At 36.0% G+C, this 26930-nt stretch overlaps 1 protein-coding gene across 1 annotated transcript; it reads left to right on the forward strand.

The window, feature by feature from the left end:
* The first annotated feature begins 20190 nt into the window (after positions 1-20190).
* On the forward strand, positions 20191-23131 carry LOC149024113 (uncharacterized). Its single transcript, XM_089142889.1, has 9 exons — positions 20191-20625; positions 20777-20963; positions 21070-21203; positions 21291-21403; positions 21520-21766; positions 21933-22088; positions 22171-22250; positions 22348-22397; positions 22477-23131. The coding sequence occupies exons 1-9, from the start codon at positions 20191-20193 to the stop codon at positions 22623-22625; spliced, it is 1551 nt and encodes a 516-aa protein (XP_088999015.1). The 3' UTR covers positions 22626-23131.
* The last annotated feature ends 3799 nt before the right edge of the window (positions 23132-26930 follow it).

Genomic DNA, 26930 nt, shown 5'->3' on the forward strand with positions numbered 1-26930 from the left:
ATGAAAAGTTTCTTAAATCATAATTTCTTCCTTTTACATTTTCCAATAAATCATAACTGCTTGATCCGTTAGAAGCCGAGAAGCCATAACAATGTGGTTACACATGAGGTTTGTTCATCTTCCATTATAGAACTACGACCACCATTTTCTGCTTTTGCTTTTATGTACTTCCTTGTTGAGTACCTCTGTTGAGCTTGAGAACAACAGAAACTTCATTTCTAAAAGCAGATGCAGTGAACAACGGAAACTCAATGAGTTCAAACTCTACAGAGGATCATTAGCGTACATGAAAAAAGAAAAAAGATAAAAAGGTAAACCGATTTCATAAAGGTAAACCCTTAAAATTTTTCCTACCCAGTATTTTTCATGTTTCTATTTTTCAAAATCGTGGATGTATATAAAATTTTGCCTATGTTTCGTTCGTTCCAGATGAAGAAATCGGTGGTCATGATGGAGCTGAGAAGTTCGCAGAGTCAGAAGAATTCGACAAAATGAATGTTGCGATTGAACTCGAAGAAGGTAACGTTTTTTATTTTAATTTTTATTTTGAAATCGTCTAATTTTCTGAATTACAAATTTACAATGCATTTTCTAAAGTATTGATTCGGACCACCGACAGGGCTGGCTTCGACAAGTGACAGCTACCGTATTTTCTATGCGGAGAGGTGCCCATGGTGGCTTGTGATTAAGGCTACTGGTGCTCCTGCTCATGGGTCAAAGCTTTACGACAACAGTGCAATGGAGAACCTACAGAAGAGCGTCAGAGAGCGTGAGGAGGTTCCGTGATGCTCAAATTTGACATGGTAAAGGCGGGTTTGAAGGAAGAAGGCAAGGTCATTTCAGTGAATATGGTTTTCTTTAAGGCTGGTACGCCATCTCCGACTGTAAGTTCTTGAGTTGCTTATTAGCGTGTTTGGTCTGATAGTTCATCAAACATTGGCGTTGTTATACACTTATAATATAAACAGCCCTTGTATAATTAATTTTTAACTCTTTAAGGTGTTTAGTACAACAATGTTTCAAAGCTTAAGTTTACCCATTTGTTATAGCTCGAATCCTCAGTTCCTAATTGTCTGAATCTGAAATCACATACGGTGACCCAATTAGTCCCATTTTTCCATTTGTTGGTTCATACCACATTTGTGCTTGCAAGCACCTGGGATGCCTGGGCTGGGTGAGTGCTTTACTTGCAAACCTTTGCCAATGCATTGGGTCACCTAGACCCCATGACATTGTGGTTCACATTGTAATGTGGTAATATAGAAAAGTCATTCAAATATATGAGCTAAGTTTTAAGTTTTTGAGTCTTTTTAACTCGACTTCATAAGATTATCCTTGAATGAACTTATGACCGATTATAACTGAAATTACTCTGTATTTTATATTGTACATTAGATCTCTCCAGAGAATGTAAACACCAGCCTAACATGAACTTGAAAAGAATGGGTCTCGTGTGAGAGTTTATAAAAAGAATATGCATTCTTTATACAATGTACTTGTTAGTAATGGACAAATCGGCTGTCACCTTATGACTTATGTTCCCACTTCATTGCCATACTGTTCTGAACATGTGGAACTTCATGGCTGTGCACACTAATTTTATCACATTCTTTTGGATTGCATACATATAGTTTCATCGGCTGCAATTCTTGGCACCATATGTCATAATTAAATAGGCTTGTGTAGATGTCTGTTTATCTCACAAGGGATTCATTTTCTTTGCCTCACTTCACCTCCCCCCCCCCCCCCGGCACTCCCCCTTCATTCCTCTTCCTTTTTCATCTTGCATTTTCACTTTAGAATATTTTTTCATCCGAAAGACACTTTGCACTTTGAGAAGTCACAATTGATATTTCTACTTATCTAACCAATGCTTGCTGTGAAACGTTACAGGGTGAAATTCATCATGTTATGAATTCTGATCCATATCATGGGGTCTTTGGCTCATATGCCAGTTCTTATGCGAAAGATGTACAAGAACACATTGACTTTGGTACTTCAGGAAAAGTTGCTGGTTTTATAGCAGAAACCATTCAAGTGGACCTAGATAAGTTATAGGATGAGATGGAGGTTTAATGTTTGCTACCCATCTAGACCTGGGACTTCTTTTATATTCTTAGCTCAATTTCCTCATTTTGAAAATTCCAGGGAGTTGGAGGAGTATGAATTTGCCCCTGGATATTTAACACAAGTGTATGATATTGTACATAAGGCAGGTGGTGTATGCATCGTAGATGAAGTGCAAACAGGGTTTGGCAGAACTGGAAGCCACTACTGGGGGTTTGAAACCCAAGGTGTACTTCCTGACATAGTGACTATGGCTAACCGTTGCCTCCATATTATATATGCGACTACCCCTTTTGCACCCACCGCCCCAAGTAAAGGAGAGAAAAAAAAAGAAAGAAAGATGGAGATGCTTTCATCAGTTGTTTTATATTTATGCGTCAATGTTCTGCCTTTAGGCATGCGAGAACTTCACTTTAAGTCATCAACAATTGCATATATCTGTGCACTTTTGATTTATCAGTCTTTGACGTGTATTGATGAGGCATTGGCAATGGTTTGCCATTGGGAGCTGTTGTTGATATCGCGTTACTATAGGCAAGTTATATCAGTTTGTGACTATGTCGATGTCAAATCGATGTCAAGTGCTCATTTTTTTTCTTCCTGCTTTCCTGGTTAGGTTAAATTGATCCATCTTTGATTGAAAGGTGGCTGGAATAATTTTCTGCTTTAGATGTAGATATTCTGTGTTTACAACATGATTTATTTAGAGGCTTTGTATGGTTACAAGGTAAGTTTCCATGCACAGCCAAACATAGTGGTGCCTCTAATATTTCAATTAGCTTTTTTTGTACTAATTTGTGGGATTATCCTCTTGACTGGTTTTGGAGGTTTTGGAGGTTCATGCCTGGCAATTTTGTAGATAAACTTTGAAGTTTATAACTAATTTTCATCAATATTTTCTATGCATTAGTTGATTTAATTTGGGGATTTCAGCTCATAATTTTGGTGTTGAGTTCTTAATGATTTTGGTGTTGGTATTCTTGTATGCTTGCTCACAACCCTTTCTGCAACTGATTTCTTTGAAATCAAAGGCATCAACGAAATTGAGCCTGCATTGAAGAAGCTACTTATTATTTCAACTGTTTTGATGACTATTGGAGTTGCACTCATTAGTTGCCTTGCATTACCATCGTCCTTCATAATTTCAATTTTGGAACTCAAAAGGATGTGAAGAACTGGTAAGCGACATCAATTGTACTGCTTTCATGGTGGTTTAAAGAACGATTGAGATTTTCGTAATACTAATTGGAGGGTCCCCCAAAAAATTTTTTAATAAATTTGTTGACATTGAGTTTAGTTTTCAGGCACTTGTTTCCTTTGTGTTGCTGTTGGTCTATGGGTTGGACTTGCTATTGGTTTCGTCACTGACTATTACACCACTAATGCATACAGGTTTGCATTCATCCTCCACTTTTTGTAATATAGCTAACTCACGAGTTTTATTTGTAAAAAATCCTAAGAAAATTTTCTCAGTCTAATGTTCCAGGTTCTCAAGAGACCCTAGCTAACTATATGAACATTTCCACATTGATTTGCTATTAATACTTGATCAATTTTCACAAATGAATATCTCTGGCTTTAATTTTAATTAACTTGATTTACTTATTACCTATGCAGTCAACACAAAAAGCTGGTCATATTGTTCTTCTATTTGCCTCCCTTTTTCTCTATATGAGTTTCTCACTTCTAAAGCTCTAACATTAGTTATATATATGATTATGGTGGAAAAAGAAGAGTATAATGGTCCTCTGCTTCTCTTTTCTCTCAAATTTCTTTCAATTTTGAAACTTGCATCATTCATTCTGTATAAAAAATATTAAAAAAAAAAAAAAAAAAAAAACCTCCACGTGGGCTTTGTTTGAGACTATGTGAGCATAATAATGAAATTTCCAAATCCCAATAACCTTTTGAGAGACAATTTGGTTGGAATTGGATTCCTTAGAGATAGTTTCTTGCCTTTCCATTGGCGGGATGTTGCTTGATGATGCTTGATGGGCCTGTCAAGCTGGTTGATGAAACCAAAGTGCCGTTGAGCTCTACTAAAAATATTTCAATTAAACACGTCTATAGAGACACTAATGTTGTTATTGCTTGGATGTCAAAGGTGACCCTTTTGTTGAAGGGGACTTTAGTATACTTTTACGAACCTCCTTTGGACTTAAAAGAGGTTCTTTAAGCAAATGCGTTAGGCTCTTCCTTTGAATAAATGATTCCTCTATGTGGGTGTTGAACCACATTTATATATCTAGAAAATGAAAATGAATGAATCATTGTTCATGTTCCTAGAGGAGGAAACATCTAATAAACCTTGAAGACATTCTCTTGTGATTATACTGCAAAGGTTATAAAATTCAATTTAAAGGCAACAAAGTTAAAATTTGTAAATTATACAAATAAAAGAATATATTCATGGACACATCACACGTGCATTTGCACGTGCGTTATTACTAGTATATATATATATATATATATATATATATATATATATATATATATATATATATATATATATATATATATATATATATATATATATATATATATATATATATATATATATATATATATATATATATATATATATAAAAAAGTTAAAATTTATGAAAATTTATGTTTCAAGAAATAATTTTAATGTAATAACAATTGTAGTGTCTATTTTTGAAAAAGCAAAAGTTGGGCGTGGGTTAGATTTAAGTGAAACAATTATATAGATAGATATTCATTGAATATGACATTCTAAACATAAGAATTCTACTAGAAATTTTGCTTTCATATTGTTTACGCTTCCAAAAGCAAGTTCTATCAAATCATACTATCATACTATTATTATAAAAGTATGAACTCAGGGAATATGACTACATTTAGTTTTTCATCAATATCCCTCTGCATTCATTCAATTAGATATTTGCATTAATAATAAATGACGTCTATAATAGTTAATTACAATATATGAACTTAAGAGATATGATGTCAAAATTTAATTATCCTCCAATACCTCTTTGCATTAATGCTCACTTACGATTACATCATTTCCAAGATATTATTTATTCAACAAATTTTAATTGATGAAATTCAATTACAATATATGAACTTAGAAGACATGATGTCAAATTTTAATTTTCCTTCAATACCCCTTTGCATTAATGCTCACTTATGATTACATCATTTCTAAGATATTATTTATTCAACAAATTCAACAAATTTTAATTGATGAAATCCAACTTCCTTAAAAACAATACAATTTTTTAATCTCTCCAAAAAAATTACATGGGATTCTGTAAATCTAAGAATCCCAAATATTATTTATTCAACAAATAGTAAAGAATTTACCAATAATACACAATAACAAGAAACAATAAATACTGCTACTTACTAATAACAACATCATATTACTATCTCCGATTACATGACATGAAACAAATTATTTAATTACATCATACCTAATAAATTACATGGAATATATCATTAATAATAATAATAATACACAATATAGATTGTTGAATTTCCCATAGTAAACATTTTTCAATGTAATTGTTGAGTTTCCTAAACATCATAAACATCATATACCTGTTTATGATACACCATACATCCAAAACACCCAACCAGCACGAGACCCAGGAACTTAGTGGGGATCGATCAAGTGCTCTTTAATTAATTCATTAGGACTCTCCATGATGAAGTGATAATGACGAACACCCTCGACAGTAGAATAATTTGTTCAAGGCGAGCGGTGGATAAGGTGAGAGGGAACTACAGGTAAACTCAAGAGCTGACAACTCCTAATCCTAGTGGGAGTCAACTCCAATTAACAAATGAAGTAATGATATATTAAGATTAGAATTAGTTTACAACCATCTACGTGAATACTTACTAGAAAATTTTAAAAAAAAAAAAAAAAAATCCATCTGCGAGAATACTTACAAAATAAAAATACAACGGTAGACATCTAACCAAATGAAAAAAGAAAAACCCTCCTCAAGCTACCTGATCAAGCTCCTGTAGTCTGTTGCATGTCCCAATCTGATTAATAAGGTGCAATATATAGCAATCACACAGAAGCCTTGCTTGAAAAAGAAAGTGGTAGCCATGAGGAAAACGGAGGTTCTCTTTCCTGCCAGTGGTCCCCACCGGCAAGCAGTGGTGGGGTTTCCAGAAAGATGAAGGAAGATGATGGGTGAAAGGAGAATCCCTTCACTCATTTAGAAAGCAAAATAAATGGAAATTACTTGAAGGGTATTTTAGTCTTTACACACTAAAGAGTGTATAGTATATTGGACAATTCATAACCCAAACTTAATGGTCAAAAGGCCTGACCGTTAAGAGGGGTAACTTGCAATATTAAAACTTAACCAATGAGGGTGCCATGCAATTTAAACCATACAAGTGGACAACCATGAATTAATGCCCACTTAAGGGGGTGTCAAGCAAAAAACTCTTTTTTTTCTTCTTTTTGCTTGTAAAAGAAATCTAATTTTTTGACTATAGTTATTTTGATAAAATTCACCCCCCCAAAAAAAAAAAAAAAGTCATTTTGATAAGTTTGAATAAAAGAAAGAAATTAAAATGACATAAGAGTGTTTTGGGCACAAAAAAAATTATAAAACCAATGGAGACCGTTTAGATTTTAAGGCGTGTATTAGACTTTTTTAGATACCTCAAGGGAAGCAAATGCAAAAGATAATTTTTTTGAATAAAAAATGACGTGAAAAATACTATAGGGTACAAATGAAAATTACCTTTTTGTAGTCAAAGTAAAGACTCAATTTCTATTTAGTAATGTACATATTAGGATAACAGTAAGACACTTAACTTTTATAAAGTGTTAAGGTTCAAATTGATCCTACTCGATCCTTTGTTTTCGAATAATTATCAAGCCAAACATCTAACTTGGATTAGCCCAATTGGCAAACACCAATATTTCATAACCAAAAGATGAGTTTTGATCTCTTTTGTGTCACCATTCCATGAATTTTGTTTTGTTTTGAGGGTTATGAAATATTGAAGTCAGAGAGGGGGTAGGCATGATGGGGTTGGGGTGGTTTCTAGGTCTAAGAAAGAGAGAGAGGGGACTGGGATGGATCGTGATGGAGAGGACGGGCTGTACTTGGGGAGGCTTGAAGTAGGCTGAAGCTTGAAGAAGAAGAAGAAGAACTTTCAGAGTTGCAGAAAACACTAGCACAATCCAGCCGCCATGGACACCCTCGACTTTTTCTCAAGTCTTTCTTCAACTCAAATTTCCATTCATCAAAACTGAAATTAAGTACATAGACTCCTTAACTATTTATAACAAAGGACTCAAACAAACAACTTCCCATCAAAATAAAACTCTACAAGGTAGAAGATGAAGAAAAAACAAACAGCTTCTGCAAAATGAACCCTCGCAACTTGTTTCTCCCCCTGCTTGCGCCCTTTGTTTCCTTCTCTCTCTTCCTTTTTAGATTCTGCTAATTTCTTCTTGGAGTCGCCTGGTTGGAAAATAGGGTAAGATCGATGAGCTGGTGATGGATTAAGCAGGAAGGGTGTGGTAGCCGTTGCTGTACCGCCCTATCAAATTTCATTACTCTTTTTCCTTATTATCCTTACTTCTTCTTCGTCCATATTTAGTTCTCCACCTACCGGGTGTCGGGAGCTTTTATGGGAATCTCTTTTGTTTACTCTTCTTAAAGGAACTCTCTTGACTTCCAAATGCACACGACTTTTCTCTTCTAAACCTTCAAAGACGTGTTGTTTCTGTCTTTTCTCATCTCATTTGTGTCCAGATGGCGGAAATTCTATGCACTTTGAACATCTAAAAACGCACTCTTTTCTTTCCTTCTCTCTCTAGTTGTTCGTGTTGACAATATAAACCGACTGCTGTTTCAGAAACCTTCTTGTGGCTGTTGATGTCTATTGTTCTTATTTCTATAACCCTCTCTTGTCTCTTCTTTCACTTCTCTCCTTCTGCGGGTTCTCTATGGGTCGTCCTGGTTCCTCTTGCTCGTAGCGTGGTCTCTCTCAGCGTGTTTCATCCTCTGGCATCCTGGGAAGCTCTCCGATGATGGGACGTTTACATGGCATCACTGATGATGCAGGGAAGGAAATCTCTGCAGCATATTGGAGGTTCTCTAGCCACGGAGTGACAACCATCGAAGGATCTGTTACTCGGTTTCTCCCTCACAAAAGAACGGTTCGCTACTTGCGGCAGAGTTTATTTCTGAAGAACATCGGAACCGAATTCTGTCGTTCGCACCCTGGTGGTCTGAAGCCTATCTTGTGCATGTTGCTTTCTCTCCCTTTTCTGAAAGGTTCATCCAAGGAGATCTGACGCCTCCCCTAGCACGATGGTTTCAAATACACAAAATCCTTGAAGAATGCCACAAGGAGAATCAGGTGTCGGAAGCTGCATCGGTGTTTGGCAAAGTCGTTGATGTGCAACTCAATCTGGTGTTGGAAGCTGCATCGGTGTTTGGGTCTTTCCCATGACGTTGCCCGTGTCAAAGTGATGTTCGATATTAATAGTCCGATGGAGATGCAGGGGGTGATGTTGTGGCTGAGGAAGCTGCTCCAGTGGCCATGGAGTGTGATGTAACTAGAGGTGATCCCACACAAGTTGCTGAAATGAAAATGATGTGCATTCGGCAGGCTTCAACCTCCAGTGTTTGTTTACCGAAGAATCAAAAGCTGAGGCAATGTATAAACTAAAAGGGAAGGCTGTTCTTGAAAACAAAACTACACAAAATTGTGAACAAAACTACACAAAATTGTGAACCCAAGTTTTGTGGATAAAGAGATCGTGGAAGGGGCGCAGACTGTCAATATCTATCATGTTTATTGCTGCCATGACTAAGCCAAGGGAGGCTGTCATGTCAAGGGAGGCTCCGGGGACCAGAGGATGAACCGTGAGAGACATGTGAGAACTAGAGGGCTGAACATGGTCTAGTTCTCACATGGACACCCAACCCGCATGAGGAAGCGTTCCCTGAGTAACGCTGTTCGGAACCTTGATCCAATGGAATCTTTCCAATCCTTTGTCAACACCCTTCTCTCTAACTCCCTCAACCCTGACTCCCTGCTGAACTCCATGAAAGAAGATATTCTAATGAGGATTTATGATAGGGCAAATCAAAACGTGTTGCACCTCTTCTCCAATGCATACTATCTAGCATCGGCTCTGGATCAAACCCTGTTGGACAACCAGGTGACCCCTGTCTAATATTTCTTGTGGTTTCTTGATATTTTTGATACTTTTATTTTTTTGTGTTGCTCTCGTCTTTTTCACTGTATCCACGAGGTTGTTAATTCACTGTTTTAAGATCTTTGTCCTCCAGCTCTCTAACCAATTTTAGTTCACTGTGTGTACTCTTCCAGGTCGTTACTGGTTGCATTCATGCGTTCTACCCTTGAATTTTTTAAGTTTGTAGTAGGTTGTATCACCTTTTTGCTCTCTCTGCCTGCTGTTCTTGTGTGGTGTCTTTGGTCTCCTTTTGTGTGTTTGTGGAGAGAAAACAAGTCTAAAATGTTATTTTTTAGTTGGAATGTTCGTGGCATTAATGGGAAGCTAACGCTTTTGAGATTGGAAAAACTCTGCAGAAAACTCAAGCCTGATTTTCTCTTTCTATGTGAACCTAAATGTAAAAACTTCGGAATCATTCACAAACGTTTCTCAGGTGCACTTAAAGGTTACGAACCAGTACATGAAGTACCCAGCACAGGAACTAGGGGATATCAGGGTGGCTACTGGATTCTTTCAACCTGTTGCCAATCAACCCAAATTTTATTTTCTTCTAATCATTTTACTGGCTTACTTATTGAATCTGCAAATACTCAATTTGTGATTATCTTCATTTATGCACCCCCCATAATACCCTTCTAGAAAACAAGTATGGATTGATCTTGCCAGTCACCTTGCACCACTTACATTACCTTTCATCATGTGTGGGGACATTAATGAGCTGATCTCGCCGGTTGATAAATGCGGGGGCACGTTCAAACCTTCGCCAGCCCTTCCTTTCTTATGCAATCTCATTTCTGATTTTCAACCCTCTGAAGTTTCGGGTGATGGTCCTACATATACTTGGTCAAACCACAAACAACCCCCTCATCTCGCAAAAGAAGTTTTAGACAAAGCATTTGCTTGTCCAAACTTCCTATCTTCCTTTCCTAATCTAAAACTTTCAAAACTACCCGCAATTGGATCGGACCATTCACCCATAATCATTAACACTAATGGTGGTTTTGTCTCAGGAAGAAAACTCTTTCATTATCAACTGGCATGGCAGGGGCACCCTGATTTCTCCTCAGATATTGGTAAGGTTTGGAGTGAGATGGAGGAGGGTTTCCTTTCTTCCAAACTCGCCTCTCTTTCTAATTTCCTTAAAGGATGGAATGTTTCTAAGTTTGGTTCTGTGCATAACATTTGTGATAGAATTGAGATGGAACTATTTGCTATTGAAAACAGTCCTGACCCTGATTGGAGTTTGTATCATCAAAAGAGAGACTGGTTGAAGTGGGTATATGAGGCCCAAGAATCATTTTGGTTCCAAAAGTCTCGACTTCAATATGTTTCGGATGGAGACAGAAATACCCGCTTTTATCATAATGCTTCGAAATTCCATCTGAAGAAGAGAAAAATTGAATTTATTCTTCATGATAATAAGTACACCAATGACCTTGCAGGTATTGCTAACTGTTTTGCTGTATTTATGCAGGATCTGTATACATCTAGTAACCCTGTTATTCCCCCTCTTATTGATTCGCTTTCTCTCCAATTAATGCGATTGTGAATAACTTTTCTTTGACTTGTGGCCCTAGCTTGGAGGAGATTCATTCTTCTGTGTTCTCTATTGGGGCTTTTAAGTCCCCAGGCTTTGATGGGTTTGGTTCCAAGCTTGTTTTTTTCAACATTTCTGGGATTTAGTTCAAACTGATGTTGTATAGCTTGTGGAGAATTTTTTTAATAATTGTTGGTTACCCCCTGGGATAAATCACACCTTGCTATGCTTTATCCCTAAAAGGGAGAATGCAAGCCGGGTATCGGACTTTAGACCCATTAGCTTATGTAATGTCTCTTACAAAATTATTGCTGAATTAATTGCTATGAGACTAAAACCTTTTCTCCATGAAATTATTTCCCCTCTGCAAAGTGCGTTTGTGCCTGGAAGGCAAATAACTGATAATATTATGATAGCCCAGGAAATTTTTCATTTTATGAAAAAAACTCGGGCTAAACATAGTTTTGTGGCTTTGAAACTTGATATGTCAAAGGCATATGATAGAGTGGAGTGGAAGGTTCTACTCAAAGTGCTAAAATGCCTTGGGTTTGATTCTAAATTTTGTGACATGATTGAATGCCTTATTTCGTCTGCCTCTTTCTCTGTAAAGCTTAATGGTTCCCCCTACTCTTGGTTCTCTACATCTAGAGGGTTAAGACAAGGATGCCCATTGAGTCCTTATTTATTTCTTCTCATCATGGAAATTTTGTCTAGACTTCTTGGAGCTTTTAAGTCTGAACAGGCCTTTCAAGGAATCAAAATTGCTAGATCTGCCCCTGAGATTACACACCTGTTCTTTGCTGATGATACTTTTCTTTTCTGTTGTGCTACATTGAATGATGTGTGTGTTATCAAGTCTGTGTTGGATATATTTGGCGAAATCACTGGACAAGAGATTAATTTTGATAAGAGTGAAGCCTTCTTTAGCCGAAACACCAACCCTTCAATAAAGCAACAAATCTTGAACCTATTAGGCATTAAGGAGATGAGTAGCTCTTCTACTTATTTGGGTAGCCACTTGTTTCCTGGAAAGGCTAAATCTCTCTGTCTCTCGCCCATCCTAAACAAAGTCAAGGCCAAGCTAGCTGGTTGGAAAGCCCACTCTCTTTCCTTTGCAGGGAGAACTATACTGATTCAATCTGTGTTACAAGCTGTGCCTCTTTATCACATGCAATATGTCTTGTTTCCCAAACAAATCTGCAAAGCTTTGGACTCGACCTGTCAGAAGTTCTGGCTAGGAAAACCAGGCCAAGGTAAGCCTCTCACTCTCATTTCTTGGGATAGATGTTGTACACCTAAATATATGGGAGGTTTAGGGCTGAAAAATATGGAGACTATGAATAAAGCCCTTTTGCTTAAACAATGTTGGAGGCTCCTTACTGAAACAAATTCGATATGGGTCAGATGTTTCAAAGCCAAGTACTTCAAAAAAACCACCCTTTTTGATCACAAGGTACAAGCAAAAGCTGGTTCCACTGCCTGGAATAGCTTGAGATCTGTCTTACCTTTTTTAAAGAAATTGGTCTTTAGGGAGGTGGGAAGTGGGAATGAGACTTTCTTCTGGTTTGACCCATGGATCAAGGATCCATAGGAAAATTCGGTTGGAGAGTTCAATGTACATTTTGCTTTGAGAGGGGCAAATGTGGCTGAGATTATTAGGACTAGAAGGCGATTTGCTTCTGAAATTTCTCTAACTTTTTGTCCTAGAATTTCTGCAGCTATTCATAATTTACATCTTTCATTGACTATGGATACTTGGAAATTGAATTTTTCTGATGCCCCAAAACTGACAACTAAGTTGGCTTATCAGCAGCTTACAGTTGCTAATAGAGGATCATCATTCCCTGATAAACGCTGGTGGTTATTTCTTTGGAAATTAAATATCCATCCTAAATTTAAACTCTTTTTTTGGCGCCTTCTAAATGCAGGAATTCCAGTCAATGAGATTCTCGCCAAATGGAGCACAATTTTGGATAATTGTGGGCTTTGTGGTACAAGTAGTGAATCGAGTTGGCACCTATTCTTCAAATGTGAATGGACAAGGCGGGTCTGGGCAGCATGATCGTTAGGCTTGAGAACAGAAAGGCTACCCTTCACTAATATTACTGACTTTTTTTTGAATTTATTTTATAATTCACACATTGAAAAACTTGTGCTAAGATGGATGTTTGCTATCATATCTATCACTTGCTTCAGTATATGGTATGTTCGAAATGACATGAAATTCAGGAATGAACTACCACAGCCCATGAAAGTGTTAAAATTCATTAGTAACTGGTGTTGTGACCTCCATCTAGCACAAATGGGACCACCTGATAGGTTAAATCCCGACAATAAACCAGTCTATGATCAAATTGATCATACACTGGACTTTACAACAATCCCTCTCCCTACTCTTACAATGCTTTCTTGTGCAGGTGATGTATAAACCACAGAAGAAAAAAAAAACAGGATGCTGTTGGGGAATCACTGTCAACAACCAAGTTGTACATTGCTGGAGCGGTGTTTTTGATGGGGACAATTTCACTTTGGCTATTGTTAAGGGGCTGAGAGAAGGAATGGAGAAAGCAAGACAATACAACATACATGTCGAATCTATTTGGACTAATTGGGACCAAATCAATGACTTCATACCACGTCCTCAAAAGCCCTGGCCACTGGAGTTAGTTCAAGATCTATTGATACTAGGATCATCCCTAAAAGGGATATCGATCATCAAAATAAAGCCAATCTATTTGCTGGAGATGGCACAAGACCTTGCCCATGAAGCCATAGATAGACAAAGTGATAGAATCTGGATTGAAAGACCTTTAAATGACCTCACTACATTGTAATCTTTGTTTTTCTTTGTATCAACCAAAAAAAAAAAACTCTTAATAACTCACAACTAAGACTCTAACCAACCAAAGAAAAATATAAAAAGACTCCATAAGATTGGCTGGATTGATTCCAGGTTAAGTAGGACTCGAACCAAGGGGTGGATGATGACTAAAATACCCCTATGTTGGTTCCTACACACTGGGCTTGCCACAAATTGTTGGGGGCCTTGGGTCCATTTCGGCCCTTCTTGGGCTGTCCTTGGCTGGCTACATCACCTCTTCTCACCTCTCCAGCCAATTCTAGCCCCTCCCCCTTCTTTCTTGTGATACCTCTCTTCCCCTCTTTTCTCTATTTTTTTTTATTTTCTGGTTCTTGTGGCAGAATTAGAAGAAGAACAAAGGAGAAGAAGATAGCACAAATTACACCACCCCCTACCTTGCCAAGACCCCTAACCCTCTTCCTTCCTTAACTGCAAGCTTCTTACCCAAACCACAAGCTTTCTACCCCTATGAGAGCCACATCTTTTCCATCTATGTCCACTTTATTTAAGTAAACAATATTCTTCCCATTCCCCTTTTGGGTATCCCAAACTCTTCCCATACCCAATTACAGAATTGCATTCCCTTCCCAATTAATTTTAGGTAAAGAAAGATCATCCCACCACTTCCCAAATAATTTTGTTTAAATCTGGCCTTATCCTTCCTAGGACCCTCGAGTAAGTTTCTTAGACGTCCACAAACATCTTAATCATTTTCTTTGCCTTCTAGGACCCATTTTCAGCTTCCTAGTAATTTAATAAGTTTACCGTTAGATTTTGGGTATCTCAATTACACCCATTGGAGCCCCAAATTACAATAACTTTTATCTCAATTCATTCTAAGAACCCTTGCTTTTCCCATTGATAGTATTATTTGCTGGCTCAAAAGAAGATTATCCTAGCCAACCCTAAATTTTAGGGAATTCATCCAAAAAACCCTAACCCTAAGATCGGTTTACATTAGGTAGCTAGGGTTAGGGTTGAGATCGAACGTGGAAGGGGAGAAGGGGAGGTGAATCGAAAAGAAAATTGGATTCGGATTGGTGATTTGAAAGATATAGGGATGAGAAGATCTTGGGTTGTTAGGGTTTCTGTGCAGAAGATAAATTGCAGGATTTTAGAGTTTAGGTGAGGGACAGGAGTGGGAGATGGAAGTCGAAGGTAAGGTAAGGGAAGTGAAGGGAAGGGGGGTGGTCCTAAGAGGGGAAGGAATTCGAGGGTGAAGTTCAGAAGAAGATAAAAGGGTTTGGGAGAGAGAGGATGGTGCCACAAGAAGAGAGGGGAGGGGAATGGGGTTGCGCAAAGGGACATAAGAAAGGAGTTGAGTACCAACTTGTTTTAGGAGAGGACTAATTGAAAAACTACAGAAAATAGGAAGCTCCAAAGTGCCAGAGAAGCTTTCCTCTTTGGGAAAACCTCCAACACTCCTCAATTTCCTTCAAAGAAATTCTTTTTTAATCAACTGCCTACATGGGGGAGGCTTTATTTATGGCCTTTACATTGAAGAAGTCACCCTAGGACTTAGAAGAGAAGAGAGAATAAAAATAAAAAATTAAAAAAAAAAAAACAAAGAATTCTGTTTTAAGGAACTCCTACTCAAATAAGAACTTGAAATCCTGATTTAAGAAGGAATCCAATTCGAAATAAGATTCCAACTTGACCAACCAATGACTCGATTAAAAAAATAAAGGTAGATCTAAACTTCTAAGTTCTAACAGGGATTAAACTAGGTCAGATTGGGTTTGACTAAGGGGACCCAAAATGACCAACCAGAATCCTTAGGCCCTGTTTTGGCTAATGGGGCTTTTCTGGGCTTGGCCCTTCTGGTTACATCAGCAGCACTTGAATAACTGGACATAATCCTTGATTAGTTTTTGAGCATTTTGTGTCAGTCTGGTACCCTAGTACTTTTTATTTGAGTCAGTTTTGTTTCTAAATAAAGCTCACAATTTTGATATTTTTACTTTGTTTCGGCTGAGTCATTATTTGTTAAGTTATTAAAGAGGGTATACACTATAAAAGTGTATTTGTTTTTAGAATAACACCCAGCTTCTGGTATTTTTCAAAATAGAAACACTTGTATCTACAAAGGAATTGTAGTGGGCTAATCTGTAATTTAGCTTTAAGGTTGAACCGTGGTTAGCATGGCTTGAGTGAATCATCAACTGGCGCCAAACCAATCGGTTCAAGCTGTGTATATATATTTGTTTTGTGGTTTAGTTTGAAATGGGTTAAGTTATTTTTTTGGTTTTTATATTTTGGGCTCTGTTCTCTCTCTTCTCTCACGTAAACGGAGGTTCAAGCTTCACTCTTGCCGCTGCTGTTTGAGGTGGCTTTCTCCAGCGATCTAATGTGGTTTCAAGCATGGATAATGCCAGGATGATTGTTGCAGTTAGCTCTTCTCTGTTGTACATCTTTTTTGCTAAGTCTGTAAGATTTTGAAACTCTCATATAGTGATTGGACTCTGTCTTGAGTCCCTGAAATGTAAGTCGCAAGACCAAACTTCGTCATCAAATCTCTCGCCTATTATGTGTGTTTTTTTTCCTTTAATTTTCCATAAGGATCAAATTGTAATGGCTTAACAGTGGCATAAGAGCTTCAGTTCCTTGGTTTCCTTGATTCAGTCCTTGATGATTTTTTAGGGCTTCTTTGATTGGTATCCTTGTGGTTATGGAATAAAACTATCCCATTTGATTCTTGATTTTTTGATGAAATTATTATTCGTGTGTCTTGTTCAATTTTTTCATGGAACTCAGCTCGATTTTGGTAGGGATCTGGGGATTTTTGCTTCTAATTGTTCAATTTGTGATTTAGGATCTCTATGATGATTACTGGTATGCTAATTGATCAATTTTACTAATAATTTACTGATTAAGTTCGGCTAGGGTATGTTTGCATGAAATTGATATGTTCTGATAATTTATGCCATGATTATGAGATCTATTCTATCTATCGTTATTTGTTTTGATTAGTTGGTATGTTCTTATTATTAATTGTTAACAATTGTGCATGATTACCTGCTGTTTGTTAATGTTGCAAGCTTCAGCAATATTGTATTGTTTCAAATCATCTCTGAGATAATTTCAGATTGTCTAATGATTATCTAAAGATTATTTTAAGTTACATTCCATTTGTGATTCATTCAGAAGATATAATCAGACAGTTCTTGAACATTCATATTCTTTCTCTTCAGAAAGCTTGATTTTGGGTGAAACATAGGGTTTTTTTTGTGGTGATTTTGGGGTTGTGGAGACCAAGAAAAGCAAGGAGAAAAAGCCAAGAAGCAAGATTGGTATGAAGCAGAAGCCCAAAGGTGTATTTTGAAGAAAGTGGGTGAGTTTCCTATGTTACATTTCTCATTTGAAAGGTAAACATGTGAATAGTTTTTACCTTTCAAATAGTTGCTTGTTTGGTATGAATGGTTTGAAGTTGTAGCCTCATTTTTTGTGGGTGAAAAAGTTCATGTTGGAGTAAGTGTTCTATGTATTGAATGTATTGAAAGTGTATGATTAGAAAACCCTATTTAGGCATTACCCCATGGACGTTGGCAGTTTGGCAACCACATAACTTTTCTACCTTGTGTCTCTAGTTTATTTTGTTGTTGTATATATTGGAATGTTTCAATTGTAGAGGGACTGTTTGGTAGACTCAATCGTATTGTGGTGTGTCGTGGATGCATGCATCCATATATGGTTGATAATTATAGGATCATCCAAACCAATCTTGTCTTGAGATTAAAGAATCATTATCATATTAAAGAGAATCTTAGGAAATGGTAATTCACACCCCCTCCCCCCCTCTTTCAATATCAACCTAGGTTCAAATATAAAAACACAAATATCCGACCGTTGGATGTTAAAGTTGCCACATAGCACACTTTAATAGCGTGGCTAAAGGATGACCGTAACCATAGTGGCTGCAGAGGATGTGAACCCAAATCTATTTCATTACCGCATGAAAAAAAAAACAAATCATTATACCTAAACAGAAAATTCTTTCTTTTTTTGTTCTACTAGAATAGAAAAACACCAAAAACACTGTCAAGGTAGAACAAAAATAACACTAGCCTTGTATTCATCAACTAGTTCTCCCTAGCCAGGCCAGGCTAGGTATTATGAGCAGCCGATCAACTTACCTATGTTCGGCGGTTCAACCATGGTTTGGTCAGGTGGTCCGACCACAGTCAACTCAATAATAATTCTTTCGGGCTTTAAGGAAGATCTTAGGTTTCTTGTTCTTGGAGATTTCTGCTCCGCACTAACTTGTTTGTCGGAGACGATACTCGACCAACACGATTGAGCACGTTCTTGCAAGTTCACGTGTTCCTTCGGTCAAACAGGATTCAACAACAACCCTAGGTAATACAATTCTGATTATTTTTATCCTAAAGACGAATTTGACTTGATCTTAAGCCATCCTCAGGACCAAAAATCTTATACACAATTCCAATTTAAACTCAAGGTAAAAATCTCATTGGAATAAATGCCTTTTTGGCTTGAAGACCATGAGCTCTGGAAGATAGCTGCTGTTTTCTCTTTTGGTAAGTAAGTTACCTGTCATTTCATACTTAAGAGACTTTGGTTACTTGTACAAATGGAACTTCTTCACCTTCTATTTGGGATAGCTAGACAGTTCATCTCTTAGTTGGTGGTTTGATTATTGCATTGTTTAAGGGACCTACTAGGTTTAAAAGGATCTTTCTTTATTAAAACAGTCCATTACATGTGGTGAGCTAAGGAACCCATCTCCATTTTTAATCCTGCATGCCTTTCTCTGGTATATAAATGAGCTGTGCAACAGTTTTTTAAAGGGTGAAGTTGTTGAAGAATCTCTGAGTGATTTCTAGTTTGACAATTTTTTAGTGATCCTTATAAGTCATTTGACCTTTTTATAGTCTTCAGGTCGATTAAAAGGTTCTGTCCAATCTGACAGCTGATTTGTTTTTTTGTTCATACAGGTTCACACACTTCGAAAGGTTTTTAGACTATGTCATCGGAAAGCTTCTGTACAACTATTCTTTACCCACATGGTCCACATCGTCATTGTTAGTTCTGCATTATCAGCTGTGCAACAACCATTAATATATATGAGATCGGAGTTCGTATCGTCTTCCAGTTTCAAACTCGATATGATCTAAAAAATTGATTGGTTCGAACAAACGAGAAAAATAAAAAAAATAAAAAATTCCTCTTACATGTCTACATCCAACAAAAAGTGGATCTGCTAAGACTTGAAATTCAAAAGAAAACCAAAATTAAATTTAAACTAAATCATTAACTTAGAAATTTACTTACTAATTAAACTGCCATAAAACCGGATTAGATAGGTCAAAGGGTGTTAGAAGCCATGCATGGCTTAGAGGGAGGGAGATAAAAAGAGACAAAGAGTTTATGTGATTCGGTAGTACTGTGCAATTAACATACTTTTACGGAGATAATACATAATTTGCTTCTTTGATTATTTATGGTTGTGATACATTTCCTATATATATAAAATAGAGTTTAGAACTCTTGAACTCTAACGGAGTTCTTTATATACAAGTACCGTTAGGTACTAGGGTTTTAAATTGATTGTGTTTCTTACATGTTTATGAGATAAGGTAAACCTCTAAAGATGCTTTGGTTGTTAATGTAATGTACAACCCCGAAGATGCTTTGGTTATTGAGATAATATAGACTTTTGAAGATCAACTTGTGTTCGAGACAATGTAATACTCTAAAAATCCAACTGAGTTTGAGACAATGTAGACTTATGAGGATCTACCGGTTTTTGAGATGAGACAGAACTTTGAATATTATCTCTAGTTGAAGATAAGGATTGGACCAGAGTTGGCATGCGTCTAAGTGTTTTGCCAAAGTTACCCTTGACGGCTAGTAATAATGAGGTGGCTAAGGTAACCCTAGGTTGGCCAGGGTTGTTGGTGAAGTGGCATACATATCCTTAACAATGGATGAAAGGAATCACTAGCCTTGTTCACCCATTTTACATAAACGGATTCTTGGACCCCCTAACTATCTTGTAATGGTACTAGATAAGTTTAAATGATTTACATATATATATATATATATATATATATATATATATATATATATATATATATATATATATATATATATATATATATATATATATATATATATATATATATATATTTACTAGTTAGAACATTTACGTGCAAATGCATGTGGATTTCTCGCATTTATTCTAATTAGATAGAAACTATGAGTAGCGAAGATTGTTGGGCCATAATTGAATGAATTAATATTAAAAATAAATATAAGTTCTTTTCAAAAATCGAATGAAACATGACTTGATGGCTTTTTATATATATATATATATATTAAAGGAGTGAGTAGATAATTTATACACGTTTCCAAATTTATTTGTATTAGAAGGAAAGCGAGAGACTTCCGAGAAGATATCCTTATTTATTTTTAATTTTTAAAATGTTTATTTTAAAGATTTATTTATATAAGGCTCTTTAAACGCTTCTTCTCCTTCTCATATGTGAAGACATGGCCATGAAAGCTCTTTCTCATCTACTGCTTTTGGTTACTTTTCTGGTCATCCATTTTCTCTTCTTCATAACATGTGTTTCTGCAGCAACAGGAAAATCGACTACACCAAGGCTTGGTGTCTTTGATAGATTATCAAGGCTGAAGAAGCATGTTGATGTTGCTGATGCTGCCATCAAACCGTCCTCTACTCCCAGTGATTTGCAGACCTTTTTCTATACACAAACGCTCGACCATTTCAATTATAAACCTGAGAGTTACAGAACCTTTCAACAAAGATATGTGCTTAATTTTAAGCACTGGGCTGGTGCGACTTCTAGTGCTCCAATCTTTGCTTATCTCGGAGAAGAATCCCCTTTGGATTATGATCTTGGTTCTATTGGCTTTCTCGACGATAATGCCCCTCAATTCAAGGCACTTGTACTTTATATAGAGGTTTCCCTCTCTCTCTCTCTCTCTCTCTCTCTCTCTCTCTCTCTCTCTCTCTCTCTCTCTCTCTCTCTCTCTCTCTCTCTCTCTCTGTCTCTGTGTGTGTATGATTACTTACTGTCATGGCTAAGGTAGAAAGATTGGTTTTTCTTGACAGCATCGATACTATGGAAAATCAATCCCTTTTGGGTCAAGGGAAGAAGCATTCCAAAACGCAAGCACGCTTGGGTACTTCAGTTCTTCCCAGGCTTTAGCTGATTATGCTGAAGTGATTATTAGTTTGAAGAAAAATTTGTCCGCAGAAGCCAGTCCAGTTATTGTTTTTGGAGGATCTTATGGTGGAAGTATGTGATTTGCTAGCAACATATGATTACTGATTTACCACTAATTAAATCTGTTAATTTCATCATTAACTTCACAGTATTGGTTTTTTTTTTGTCTTTTTTTCAGTGCTTGCATCCTGGTTTAGACTAAAATATCCTCATGTTGCTTATGGAGCATTTGCATCATCAGCACCCATTCTCTACTTTGATGACATCACCCCTGAAGATGGATATTACTCTATTGTCACCAAGGATTTCAGGGTATATACACACAAAAATGTCATATTAGAAGTATTAACTAATGATCTCTAATGGCTGTTAATTAACCTTTTTAGGTTGTTGATGCAGGAAGCTAGTAAGAATTGCTACAATACAATTAGACAAGTGTGGTCAGAAATAGACAATGTTGCTTCCCGAGCAAATGGTCTTCAATTTCTCAGCCAAAAATTCAATACTTGCTCGTAATTAACTAAACTCTATCTTTTCTTTTATTTTCTTTCCTTTTTGAAACAGAAGTTGGTTTCTATCTTAATATTAAACTTGTGTTTGTTGCTTTGGTAATTTCTTTCTTTCCCAGCACATTGAACAGATCTTCTGAACTGAAGGATTACTTAGAGTCCATATATGCTTCAGCTGCACAATATGATAGTCCTCCAGTATATCCAGTTTCTGTGATTTGCAAAGGAATGGATGAAACACCTGAAGGAACCGATGTTTTGAGCCGGGCACTTGCAGGTCTTGTTGCACTTAAGGGAAACCCATCATGCTTTGATACACAGGAATATAACACTCCATCTGAAACAAGTGAGGGTTGGAGTTGGCAGGTAGTTCTTTCTAACTACAAATGTAATTAAGTCCTAATATCATCTGCATGATCGAAGTAATTAACAAAATCAAGAAAAAGAATCCATGAATCATTTTTGTTACTTTAGGTTTTTGTTCTTTTTACAAAAATAGCATGTTTAATACTTGATGCTTCATCTTTAATAGACATGTAGTGAGATGGTAATGCCCATTGGCCGAGGTACCAATGATACCATGTTCCCAGCTGCACCATTCAACCTGACTAGCTTCATGGAAACCTGTAAGGATGCATATGGTGTGAGTCCTCGACCTCATTGGATCACTACTCAGTTTGGTGGCCATGTAAGTTTTAACTATTCTGCAACTGATTCATAACTTCAATGATCTACTTCATATATTAATGCTGAAAGGATTGAAATTGCAGGATATTAAAAGGGTTCTTAAACGATTTGGCAGCAACATCATCTTCTCCAATGGACTAAGAGACCCATATAGTAGTGGAGGGTAAATGACCTATAATGTGCTCTTGAATCTATTTGTACAGATTATTATGAGCTTATCTGGCAATCTGATTCTACATTTGTCTTCTGATCAATATTAGGGTTTTGAAAAGCATCTCTCCTACCCTTGTAGCAGTTCATACGACAGAAGGTATTGTTTTCTAGTTCTCTTACCTTTTTGTTGTTCTAAAGTTTTCCAAAGACCCAACTTATATAAAGTTTCTGTGCAGGATCTCATTGCTTGGATTTAGTCACATCATTATATTCACCAGATCGCCCAGGGCCAGATTGGTTAGTAGAGCAAATAAACGCAGAGATAAGAATAATTTCTGGGTGGCTGGAGAAGTATTATATTGATCTTGAAACAAAAATATGGTAGAATTAAAATTGCTTCTCGAGGTTTGAGAAAAAAATTATATAATAATTATTATTGTAAGAAACTTAAGATGATCACAAATAAGAAAAAAGTAATTAAACGTGAATAGAAGGTTTCTCTCCCTTTTACACGGCTGTTGGGTGTCACTTTCTCTATGCTTTTCTTTTCCTTTCAGTTTCTATAAATGAGAAATTTTCTTGAACAATGTGGGCAAAAGGATGACCCAAGCAACAGTTTCAGCACCTAATTAGCTTATCAAATATGGAACACCTAATGGCATGTTCTGTACCTAAAGTTAGGTACTGCTAGTCTATCCCACTTGCTGACATTAATTTATAGAAATCATATTACTCATTCAAGTAATCACCCAAATTCTATCTCATAAAATGCCTAGAAGTGGAATTAAACTTCACATCTCATGGATGGTAACGTGTATGAGAGGTAATACATATTCTATTTTTGAAAGCAAAAGGAAAGAGAATACATGAAGTAAAAGTGATAAACTAACATGAAGTAAAGGGGGTATTCCTAACCATAATATCATTTCTTGGATGGTCCTTAAAGTTCGGGTTTTGTGTCTTAAGCACATAGTCGTTTAGAGTATTATACCTTGAGAATTTCTTTGGAAACCCGTTTGCTGCTTCCACCAATATTTATAGGCAACATTAGAGTTTACAGTTAATGGACTTAGTTATAATTAAGACCCACTACACCAGGCCTTTCTCTACCATAGTTAATTATCTTCCATTGGTGTTTTTGTTGAATTGCCTTGGAGGAATATTCATCATCTATTTTTGCTTGTCCTTCTTAAACCACTAAGTGGGAGAGTGTTTCTTTTGTTCGATCTCCAGGTGCTTGCTAGCGTTCTTCTAGGCATACTTAGTCCTAAAAAAAAACTTTAAGATTGAAAGACCCCTTTTCCTATCAGAAAAACTAATGACCTAAGTTTGATTGTTCATCCCACTATTTTCTCTCTTCAACAAAAAAAGATCAATTTTGTCATTGCTTCAAAAGCAATCTTCTTTCGCCTACTTTTTGAGATATCACTTTCTTTCTCTAGATCTGCAAGCATTGAATGAGGTTGCTTCTTTTACTCTCGTCCACCAAATTGCACTGTTTTTTTCTCACACCGGCCGGTTAATCTCATAATTCGTACGAGAGAATTTTGGCCTCGCTACAACACCCGACCAAACCATTGGATCAACCCTTGAATCATGACAGGGGCGGACCTATGAAGGGGCCGAGGGGGGCCATGGCCCCCCGGATTTTTAAAATTTTTATATATTCCCTTAATTCCCTTGTTTTTTCCACTTTTTTCTCTTCCTATATGTGAAATGTCGCTATTTGGCCCCCCCAATATTGAGAACAATTTTTAAAAGTAAAATAATGGGCACATATGTCATTCCTAATTAAAAACTAATTCCTTAATCCCTATTTATTCTCCCCACTATTCTCTCTTATCTTTTCTTTCTATTTATTCTCTTCTGTTTCTATAAACCTGGTTAAAGGAAATATTTGAAAAAACATTTTATTAGATATTCAAAAATCAAAATGTCATTCATAATTAGAAAGTAACTCTTCAATCCCTATTTATTCTCTTCTACATCCTCTATGCTCTCTCCTTTTTTTTTCTTTTTATTTATTCTCTTCCTTTTTTTTCTTTCTATTTATTCTCTTCGCTTTCTATAAACGTGGGTTAAGAAAATTTGGAAAAAAAATCTACTCCACAATTAAGTACTCTTTCTCTTTCTCAATTTATTTATCGTTTATCTTGTTCTCATTTTTTTAATTTTTTTATTTGATTTTATATTATATGTTTCTTTGTTTCTTTTGCAATTTTTGTTATTTGATTTTGAATTGTGAATAAAATATCTATAGTTAATAGGTAACTAATTGCCATTGGTTTGCATCTATTACCTAAAAATTTTGATTTACATCTCCTACCAAAGAAAATATTTGCTTGCATCTAACTTTTTAGGGTTGAAGTCATGTGTATATATTTTTTTATATTGTTGCTTTAATTTTACCTATATTTTGTCCAAAAAAAAAAATCATTATCAATAATTTACCTTTTTTTTTTCTTCAAATAAGTGTGGGTCCCACAAAATATATGTGGGTCTATTCTTTAATATAATAAAATAATTTAGATGTGAGATCTAAAATGAATATTATAAGGGCCCACATAATATGTGTGACAAAAAAGCATTAGTGCTTCCCTAACAGGAAGGTTATCTAGCTTTCGTTCTTCGGTCCCCCCCAATATTTCATCCTGGGTCCGCCCCTGAATCATGATAAAATTTATCAATGGCACTCTCACCCTCCACGTGTAAAGGAGCTTCCACGTTGGCTCCTTTAATTGAATGAGTGGTAGACTTCAAGTTCTCCCTATAAACCGAATTTTAAGAATCTTCCACTTGTGCTAATTGCTTTGTGTGGATTTTTATCAACATATATGATCCAAAGTGAGGGAAATTAACGACCATTTCTATCAACTCCTCATGTATAGAAATAGGAAGGATTCTACTTCTTAGGACATCTCTCATCTCAATAACCCTCAAAATGGCATCTCACATCCTTCAACCCTACTTTCTACCCTTTCTTAGATCGGGACTAGTATGCATCACCGGCACAATACATGATCCCAGAGCTAATAGTTTCTGGTCCATACTATGTCTACACTATGGATCTCTAAACCAATGAATAAAGAGAATCCATTCATACTTATATTAACCAAAGGATTAAAGGTTTTCCTAATCTATCTATCAGAGTGTTATCTGATTATTCATTACATCAAAAGCTCAGTTACATGATATTTAAATAAATAAATAATTTACAATCAAGGCATCATAAAATGATAAAAATAAATAACCTCTAATGTCCTAAATACAACTGTCACATATACAACTAGGGCATGTGCCTCAACATTTTGTGCAACCAAAATGCATCTCTAATACTAGAGTATCACTTGTTATAATATTTTAAAGGAAACATTTTTTAGAAGAATAAGTTTCTTAACATAAGCATAGTAAGGCGAGATGCAAGGGCAATGCAATCTCCAACTCCTCCAAAATGTAATGACAGTTAGGGAAATGGAGCAGAAACATGCAAGAAAACAATTAAACAAAACCATATAATCCATGCTTTTCATTTACCAGGAATATTATTAAGTACTAATTTCAAACAATCCATTATTAAGTCCATGCTGTTACAGTAATAGTAGCAATATATTAAGATGACCTTAGCATCATCTGTCACATGATGCATGCAGCCCTAGTCACCATAGAAGTTATCTGGGCCTACCAATAGCTGGAATCTCCTTAGGGTTAAGGATAAATTCTGGTATGTACTAAATAGTTATTCCACCCCACACAACGTTAGAAAATTAATTTAGTCCATTTCTAATACATCCATTTCCTTGTCAGAAATGGACCATCCATTTGCTTGTAGATGTATGACATGTGTCCTAACATCACATCAAATGATTGAAATCCATTTATAAGTCATATCAAAGAATTGTGATTAAATTAAAAAAAAAAATTATATGACTTGTGAATGGACCTCAACTTTTTGATGTGATGTTGGTATATGTCACACATCCACAAGGAAATGGTTGGTCCATTTCTTTGTCAGAAATACAAAATATTAATTCGAAGTTAGACAATAATTTTTTCTTTTTTCTGGTTGAATAAGTTAGACGATATTGAACAAGTGAAAAAGCAAAATAGAACTAGTATCATTTTATAAAAAGGGGAAGTGGAGTGGTGGGCTAATATTTAGTCCATTTCTGACAAAGAAATGAACCATCCATTTTCTTGTGGATGTGTGACATGTGTCCGAACATCACATCAATAGATTGAAGTCCATTTACAAGTTAAATCAATTTTTGTTTAATTTAATTATAACCCATTGGTGTGACTTACAAATGAGCTTTCTTGTAAGAAATGGACTAGATAAAATTTCTTGAATTGAGTCTTGAGTAAATATTTTAGACTTTGGTTGGTTGTTCATGATAGTAGGAATGCTCTTGCATCCAATAAAATGAAGTATAAAAGGATTATTATTGTTGTCTCCCTCTGTTATAGTTTAATTACTATTTTATCCTCTATATTTTTTTTAAATGACTAATTCAACCTTAGACTTTGCCTATAAGGCTATAATTATTGTTGCTCCCCACCGTTAAATTCCTTTAGTTAAATGATGATGTGACAGTTTTTATTTATTTAAAATTCCCAAAATAACCTATGGTTTTATTCTATTTATTTATATTTTAATTACATTATTTCCTTAGTAACTAGGAAAAAATTAACC

The sequence above is a fragment of the Hakea prostrata genome, chromosome 2, assembly GCF_041222555.1.
Source record: "Hakea prostrata isolate BN-2017 chromosome 2, UWA_Hpros_2, whole genome shotgun sequence".
Lineage (NCBI taxonomy): Eukaryota > Viridiplantae > Streptophyta > Magnoliopsida > Proteales > Proteaceae > Hakea > Hakea prostrata.